General features: G+C 42.5%; 1 protein-coding gene across 1 annotated transcript in view; it reads left to right on the top strand.

Moving 5' to 3' along the window:
- The first annotated feature begins 214 nt into the window (after window positions 1-214).
- PDE8B (phosphodiesterase 8B) overlaps window positions 215-9,421 on the top strand; it is a 100,759-nt gene continuing 91,552 nt past the window's right edge. The window contains exon 1 of the mRNA XM_084833405.1: window positions 215-426. Within this exon, the coding sequence (XP_084689531.1) occupies window positions 382-426 (45 nt within the window). The 5' untranslated portion in view covers window positions 215-381. The remainder of the gene's footprint in view (window positions 427-9,421) is intronic.

Raw genomic sequence — 9,421 nt, 5'->3', positions numbered from 1 at the left:
ACTATTGTTTGATAAAACGTTGCTGTGTGCTGTTGGATCCCTTGGAAACAGTGATTGCATGAAAGGGCAACATAGCTGCGACATAAACAGGAGGGGCTTTGAGCACCAGCAGTTGCAAAGGGGAAAAAACGTTTGGAGAGATGGTAGGAGGAGGTACAGAGATAACCAACACTGGCTAGAAGCATATAAGAGAAGTTTCTACTCTCTCTCCCCCGAGATTAAAAACTGCAACATGAGCTGCAATCAGGTAGCTCAAACCAACTCTAAAATGAATCAACACTGAAAGAAAAGATAGATCCACTTTGACTCAAACTGAGCCATTTCCATCAAGTCTTGAAATTTTGCTTGGAGTGCCACATCAGCATAGGAATTCCTTTTAAAATGAATGGAAGTAGCCACACGATGGGGAATGTACAACAGAAGAAGGTAAAGAGTGAATGAGACAGAGCTGCTAGAGATCTGTTAAGCAGGAAGGAACCCTAAAGTGACAGACATTTGGGTATGTTGGCAAGGAAATGTTATATAACACCTTCAAATCCAAAATTTGATATATTAATCCCAACACTTTTTATTTTTCTAAGTATTTCAGTGAAAGGGTCAAGTAATGAATAGGATTAGGACTCCCAAGGTGAATTCCAGGTTGATTTCTGTATCACTCAGATATAAGGTTGCATTATGTATTTTATATACTAGAAAAGCCAAAACTGGTATCTATTTATTTGTCTGTTTTAGGCTATTAGAATTTGGCAGCTGTCAAAAAGAAAATGCCTAGCAATAACACTACACAAGTGCTACAATATATAGCACTATGGGTTGTGTGTGAATCTGCTATGTTTCCATATTATTATTAATTTTAATTATTTTGGTGCTGTATCCAATGGTGTCTTTGTGGTAGGGGAAAGCATTTTTGCTGGTGCAAGGCAGGGCACACAATTTTTGCTGGTTCCCCTAGCCGTTATAGCTCCCCCCTCCCCACATATCCCTATAAGCTGCTCCTGGGGGATGGAGGACTCTTTGGAACAGTATGGGATAGGGCTGAGAGGGCTGCAGTAGATAGGTTGGGGGAAAGATTATATCCCATCTCACACAAGTGCAAGCACTTTCTGCTAGTGCAAAGCTACCATTGGATATAACCCATTATTATTGTTGTTGCTGCTGCTGCTGCTGTCATTACTTTGCTTCTGCTTTTCTGCATTGTGCTTGCAGCTTCTGGCTGTAAAACCAATGATCAATAGAACCTCTTAAAAACAACAAAGACACTGATTGAATGCTTCTCTTGCTGTGAGCTTTGTTTGCACAATGTTGGGCTTTGGCCCATGAAAATCCTTTAATTCATTGCTGCTTCTTTGTTTCTGTTCAGTCTGTCTCATCATATAGGAAACTCTTCCATAAACCATTGTTACACACTCCCCACTTCCCCAAGGGATGGGAAGTTCCAGGGGCAGTGACTGCCAGGTTTTGTTTCCTTTGAATGAGTGAACAAAGGATACTTACAGCATCTTTCCAATCTTTGCTTTATTTACATATGTACAAGCAGAGCTTGTGGAAGCAAAGAATCACTCCCTATAGGGTAGCCCATCCACTTCCCTGCAGATCCCGTGTGTGTGTGTGTGTGTGTGTGTGTGTGAGAGAGAGAGCGAGCGAGCGAGCGAGCGCACTCCAAGGTGCTTTGCCTTCAGCCATCTCACAGCTTTTTCCTCTTCCCTTGCTGTCTCTGATTTATAAAACTGTGTAAATGTTATTTCTCAGCTCTGTTAACAACAAACCCTGAAATCTGTGAGGTACACACTAAATAGCTTTTTCCAACCTTGCATCCCCAGATGTTTGTTTCTTTACAACATTTATATACCGCTTCACATCTAAACAGATTCTGGAGGGGTGAACAATGAAAGATAAAAAGATAAAAGAATAAAACACCATATTAAACATTTGTTAGTTTAAAAAACAATACCAGTAAAAACTGTGGCTTGTCAGTCAACGAAGGCTTCCTGAAATAAAGGTGTTTTCAGGAGGCACTGGAACCAACACAATGTTGGTTCCTGCCTGACTTCCAGAGGCAGGAACCAACAGAAAGTTCCATAGACAGTGGGCCACAATACTGAAGGAATACTAAATAGAATAAAATAATAATAAATAAAATAATAAAATAATAGAATACTAAAAGAATAAAACACCTTATTAAACATTTGTTAGTTTAAAAAACAATACCAGTAAAAACTGTGGCTTGTCAGTCAACGAAGGCTTCCTGAAATAAAGGTGTTTTCAGGAGGCACTGGAACCAACACAATGTTGGTTCCTGCCTGACTTCCAGAGGCAGGAACCAACAGAAAGTTCCATAGACAGTGGGCCACAATACTGAAGGCTTTTCTCCAGGTGGACCCCAATTGTCCCATAGGTCCATGTCCATCAGGAACATGCTATCTGTTGACCTCAGTGACTGGGATGGTTGATAAAGCTGATGTTGTTTGACTATGATTCCTATCACCCCAGCCAGCATGGCCACGATGAGTTGTAGTCCCACCAAGGTTGGGAAAGGCTACACAAAGAGATGGCAGCACAAAACTCCAGGTTTGTGGCACAACACCAGCACAAAGCTTTGGCACCCATTTTGAGGGGCTATCAGATTTTGGGATTCATGGTTAACAGACCTGCATTTCTCACACAATCAGCCAAGTACTGGCTCAGATCCCACCTTGGCAAGGCAAGGCAAGGCAGATCCCACTTTCAACATATCAGCCACAGCCATTAAGAAACATTAACATTTGTTTGTCAGATCCCAGACCCTAATCAGGCTTCACAAAATCATAGGGATGAGACCCATTCATGGTTGTTCGTCAGCAGACTCATAAGACTGTTTTGCATATCCAGACTTTCCATGCAGGCCAGAATATGTCCCTTATTTGAGGAAACAGCTTTTATTCCATGATATGTCACATGATACAGTAATGTTGTTGCCAGGTAATAATTGGAGATGGTGCCAATGCCTGTGAACACTGAAAAGCACTGAGAAAAGATGCTGTAGTTGTAACAAACATTCTGTCCTATTCTTCTACTGGTCCCCTTGCATATCCATCTCCACTGTTGGCTGGAGCCAGCAGGGTTCTATTTTTGCCCCCTAGTAGGAATGGAAGAGGGGTGTACAAGGGTGGAAGAAATCAAGCAAAAAGCACTGCATCCTCTTCTAGTTTCTCCTGTGTTTCTCCTAAACTCTGGAACGCACTCCCTTTGGAGCTGTGAGTAGTCCTCACTCTCTAGAAAGGAGCCAAGACACATCTTTTTAACTTGGCTTTTAAAATTGTTTTTATGGCTTTTTAAAGGTTGTTCTTAATGTTTTATGTTTTTATCTGATTGTGGTTTCTATTTTCTGAAATTTTTGTAAACTACCTTGGTTGGCTTCAGAAAGGTGGCAAAGAAATACAATCAATCAACGAATTTTTCCTCAGAGCACCTCAGTTCCCTGGTATGTCAGAGCATTTAAAGATTTAGACACCATTTTCAGTGAGGACCTGGCAACCCTACATGAAATTATAGGAAAATCATAGCTGCGTTGAAAAATCCAACCATTGCCTCTCTCTCTCTTGACTTCTACCACACTGCAGCTGCTGCTTGTTCCAGACTTCTCTCTCCCTCTCCATCAGTCAAGCTTATTTCCTTCTCATTCCCATTTCTCCTCCAAAGTCCGCTTTACCTGCAGATATTTCTGGAGCACCATCTTGTCACCTTTATTCATTCATCATGTCAGTTAACTCCCCCCTGCTCTTTTTGCAAGAGCCTCATGTGGCGCAGAGTGGTAGGCGGCAGTATTGCAACCGAAACTCTCCCCACTACCTGAGTTTGATCCCAGTGGAAGCCGGTTCCCAGGTAGCCGGCTCAGATCGACTCAGCCTTCCATCCTTCCGAGGTTGGTGAAATGAGTACCCAGCTTGCTGCGGGAAAGGTAGTCACGACTGGGGAAGGCAATGGCAAACCACCATGCTATAGTCTGCCATGAAAATGCCAGCGTAAGCAGGCGGCTGTCTAGGGGTCAGTAATGACCCAGTGCTTGCACAGGAGGAACCTTTCTTTTCCATTCATTCCTTTGCCCAAAGTGGCTTCAGCTGTTATCTTGCCACACAGGAACAGGATGCATCAAAATATCTCATGCTTCCCATTCCTCTACAACCACATTATGTCAGTGAAAAGGCAGTTGCATCTCCCCTGCCCAGGGAAAGGGCAAGATTTCCCCACATCAGATGTTTGTACATCTCCTAATTGGAGGAGCTGCAAACTGCTCCATTTTGGGTGAGATCTTATCACAGAAGCAATTAGAAATGTTGCATTCTTTTGCTGCATGGCAAGGAAACACCCAAAGCCTTCTGCCTAGAGGGATGATTGTCAGTTTCTGTTTCTCCCACATTCAAGTGTTTTTAATCTCAAATCCTTTCCATTCTTAATGTGAAGAAGTTTGTGAATTTTTGTAAATTCTGATCAAAACCAAGCTGAAGTGAAATTCTTACCCTCCATTACTCTTAACCCACGATGCCACATCACTTTACATATTGTTACACGTGAGAATTTCCAAGGGCACAGTACTTATCCCAGGTTTGGTGTCCCCTTTGGAACAAGGTCACTGGAGTCATCTGATGTTTTGTAATATCTGCATTTATTTAGAAATATACAGGCTGAGCATAGACAGAAGGGCACAACTTATCATATAAGTTAGATAGAATCATAGGGTTGGAAGGGGCCTACAAGACCATTGAGTCCAACCCCCTGCTCAATGCAGGAAGCCTGATTCCCAGGTGGTCTCCCATCCAAGTACTAACCAGGGCTGACCCTGCTTAGCTTCCAAGATCAGATGAGATCAAGCTCATCCAGCCCATTACTTAACATTCCAAAGTCTGCTGCCGCCACATCAGAGCTTCCAGGGAGACAACATGCACCCTGAGATGTTCCAGAGCTCCACCTTGGTCCTTTGATTCTGTCTTCGACCTGGTTCACATGTAATGACAAACCGGAGTATGGGTTCAGTATAGGTTGTCATTAAATCATGGGTTGTTGTTACGTGCAAGGCCTGCACTATGGTTTAACTATGGGTTGTTAACCATGAACAACCCAGAGTTTATAACCCAACAACAAACCATGGGTTCCCTTCCTGGGTTGTTTGTGGTTAACAACCCAACCAGTGTAGGGTTCACACATAACAACACACAATTCAACAAAGACCCATGATTCAATGACCACTCATACACAAGGTTGTCATTACATGTAAACCAGGCCTTCAGCTCTGTCTGACTTAAAAGTGCTATCTTGTATTTTTGTTTCTTTTGCACAGACATCTGGTTCTGATGCCCCACCCCACTCCCTCTAGTTAGTGAGGGAATAAAGATGAGTCATCCCCACCCATCACCTATGCTAACCTCCCCCAACCAGTCCCTCCAGATGTATTGGACTGCACTTCCCATCATCCCCAGCCAGTACCAAGCTGGGGAAGGCAGACTTATGCCTTCTTGGGCCATTTTTGCTCCATCTAGACACATCACCTAAATATTACAGTCTACCAATAGACTTTTGTCAGGTCTTAAGAGGTATTGCCTCAGGGCAGCCCAAACTGATACAAAACTCTGATAGGAAACCCGTAACAATATATAGACTGGGTTCACACAATCACAGAGGGGGAAATAAGCCACTGTGGCTTATTTCCCCCTCTGTGAGAACAAACCCGCAATGGTGTGCAATGTTGTAACTGCAGTGATAGCAGATCTAAGATTTTAAACTCCTGCACTGCTGCTAGGTTTTATTGTGGTTGTATTGTTATATTGTGGTTTTAATGTTCTATATATTTTAAATTGTTTTATTGTGTGCTGTTTGGTTTTAATTTTTGTGAACTACCCAGAGAGCTTCGGCTATTGGGCGGTATAGAAATAAATAAATAAATAAATAAATAAATACTTTCTCAAAAAACAAACCAAGCTCAATGGGGATATTCACACAACACACTAACCCACACTCAGTAGTTCAGTGTGGGTTTTTGTTGAACCATGAATTCTTTGTTGAACTGTTAGCGTGTTGTCTGAACCCAAGACATTTTCTGCAGGGTGGCTTGTTAATCACCCTGAATCACCCAACAACCATGGTTCGAAGGTGGCTTGTTTCAGAAAAATAAGCCACCCTGCAGAAAATGTCCTGGGTTCAGACAACACACTAACCCACAGTTCAACAAACAACCCATAGTTCAACAACAGCCCACATTCAACCACTGAGTGTGGGTTAGCGTGTTGTGCAAACCCAGTCTTTGTCTTACCCAGTGTTCAGGCCTAGTTTAATAAGCTCCAGAATAATTATTCATTGAATCAAAGAGCTGGAGTTTAGTCTGGGTATCTAGTCTGGTCCAAAGCCAGGAAAGCTTATCCTAGGAAAGGATCTCTTTAACCCACTGATTCCCACCTGATGTCTTCAATTTCCTCTTGAAGAACATCTCAAAACTATTCTAGGCAGTATTATTCTTGGAATCTAAATTTACCTTGCTCTTCTTTAAACTCTCAGTAGATAGAGTGGACAACTACTCCCCATTGTTTAAATATATGAAGCCATCCACATATTCCCCCTTATCTTTTATTTGGTCTAAACTGAGTCAGTACTTTGTCATATGATTTATCTTCTAGTTGCATTATTATCCTTGCAGCTCCCTTCTGTATTCTTTCCATCTTATCAATATACATCTTAAACAGATCACAGTGTTCTGAACGTAGTATTTCCAGCATGGTACTAATACCTTCCAAGTCTTGGAAAATTATTGTATAGAATAAAAACTAAAGTGGGTATTTTGAGCCATTTCACAATGTTGCTCCTTGTTCAATTTGTCATGCACTGTAACACGACATCTTTCTCTGAATGGCTGCTGACATACCATCATTATTATATTTGTATGTCTGGATCTGCTTCATTAATTATTCACTTATTAGGAACACAGTACTTATGTAGCACTCTTATCTAAGTGCCTTTAAAATGTGTGTAAAAATAAAACTAGGACGTGCCTACTGTAAAAAGCTAAGTCAAAGGAACAACAAAGAGGACACTTGGAGGTATTGTTGCCAGTAACCTATTATTTAAATTTAAAGGATTAATTTACTGCACGGGTAGAAAACTTCTGGCCCATGGGCCAAATGTTGCCTGCTGCACCTTTGGATCTGGCTTGTGGCCTCCCCTTCTCAGCACCATCCCACCCATGGCTTGTAGGCTTGCAAAAAAGCTGTGTGGTAATATTCGGGTGTGCACCCGGTCAAACGTTACATCTTCCATGTGGTCTGCTCTGGGTTATTTATGTCAGAATTGTCTCTCCGCATTCAGTGATTTGAAACAAATACAGCTGGGTTGTTTACATGAGAGCTTGGTTACCAGGAAGCCATGTTAATTATGTGGAGGAATTAACGTTTTTCACTGACCCAGACATAGATAGGTATGCCATGGATGGAGATGGGGCAGCCTTTTCTCAGACTGTGAACCTTCATCAGACAGACATTCAGGAAGAATGAAGGGGCGGGGAGCAGCATCGAGGTAGTCACTCCTGACCTGACCTATGCTCATTCACTGTGTAATATGCCCTCGTGCACATGGAGAAGGCTCCCTTTCCATGACCAGGAACCCTGCACAGAAAAAGCCCTCTGCATGTACTATAATGAATGCACATCATCCAGCTGCCATGTTGCTACTCTGTCTAAATGAATGTCTTCTTAAATGTCTAAAGATGTCAAAGATAATTCATCATATCCCCCTGAAGCTGCGGGTTCACCATCTGGAAGCACTCTCTAGACCTGCACCTGGACACCAGGGTGACAGCAGTGGCCAGAAGTACTTTTTTTTACCAACCCCGTCTTTGATGCCAATTGTTCTGGAGAAAACAGACCTGGCTTCAGCGATTCATGCTCTTGTCACAACCAGGTTAGATTACTATAATCTACTTTATGTGGGGCTACCCTTGAAGACAGTCCAGAAGCTTCCATTGGTCCAGAATGTGACTGGAAAGATTCAGATACGGGCTTGCCCATTCATATCATGTTACACGCACCAATCCTCTGCCACCTTCACTTATTATCACTTTGGTTTTGGGCTCAAGATGCTATCTTTTACCTTTAAAGCCCTAAGCAACCTAAGACCAGAATACTTTAGGATATACATCCCCTGTCCCCATATGAGCCTGACCAGGATCTCTGCTCCACATCAGAAGCCCTCCTTTGGGTCCTGCTGCCTTCTGAGATGGCAGGTGAGCACCCTGGAGAGGGTGTTTACAGTTGTGGTATGCAAGATTTGAATGGCCTCCTGACAGAAGCCCATTAGAACCATCATTGCCTGCTATTAGGGAGGCAGTGAAGACAATGTTATTGAGATGGGTTTCCGCAAAACATAGGTTCTCCTTTGAATTGTGCTGCTGTTTTAAAAGTGCCATATTAACTTTGCTGTTTTAGTTCCATTTTGAGTTGCAAAAATATTAGTAATTTATACTGTGCCCTTTTAACTGACATGCAAATAGCCTTGTGCACCTCAGTAGAAAGGTGGGATAGAAATGTTTAAAATAAATACATTATGAATAAATATCTGTTTGTAATCTGCCCAGAGAACATTAGTTATTGCGCAGATTAGAAATGTAATAAATAAAGAATAATAAATATCTTATATGACATATTGCTGAAACCAGGTTTTCCAGTGAAGACATTCACTCTAACCACGTGTTATGGTCTACCCGTATACAGCTTTGCTACGTACACAGTTTCAGCTGAATTAACTCATGTTGAATTGGTTGTATGTGTGTCTCTACAACCGTTTGCCCGAAAGGTCTACACATGAAACTGTACCCTCAACAATGCAGGTTCTGTTCTACACAATCTCTCCATCAATCTAGTTAAAAATCACTTTCCTGGGTTCAGTCACAGTCTACCACAGGTGCAGGCAACCTTTTGGGCCCATGAGCACATTTGAAAATTTGAGAAATTGCCCTGGACTCAACCATAAAATGGGTGGGCATGGCCAGTCACAAAGGACAAGTTACCCGCCCAGAGGCATTGGTGGGAAATTAAGATGGTGGCAGCTGGAGGCTCCCACTTTCCTTTGAAGCAATCCCAGCCGCCAGTAAGAAAATGCAAAAATATTTTTAAAATAACAATTAGGAGGAGATGGGTGTTTTGGTAGGTGCTGAGGAAGATGTCTGGGGGCACATTGGTGCCTGTGGGCACCACGCTGCCTACCTCTGGTCTAGCATGAGCAAGAAACCACAGGATGGGGCGACACAGTTGAATGGGTGGGGCTACACAGATAGGGCCAATTCGATTCTCAAAGGCCCCCATGTTGTTCCATGGGTCAACGTAAATAAGCTGTAATTTGGAGCATAGTTGGGGAGGGAACCACTGGAACTGCCAGGGAAGTAGATGGCAGATGAAGAGGAACC

The sequence above is a fragment of the Heloderma suspectum genome, chromosome 2 (genome assembly GCF_057233095.1).
Source record: "Heloderma suspectum isolate Gila_16-S chromosome 2, 16-S_ref, whole genome shotgun sequence".
NCBI lineage: Eukaryota > Metazoa > Chordata > Lepidosauria > Squamata > Helodermatidae > Heloderma > Heloderma suspectum.
This window is presented reverse-complemented; position numbering and strand designations above follow the sequence as displayed.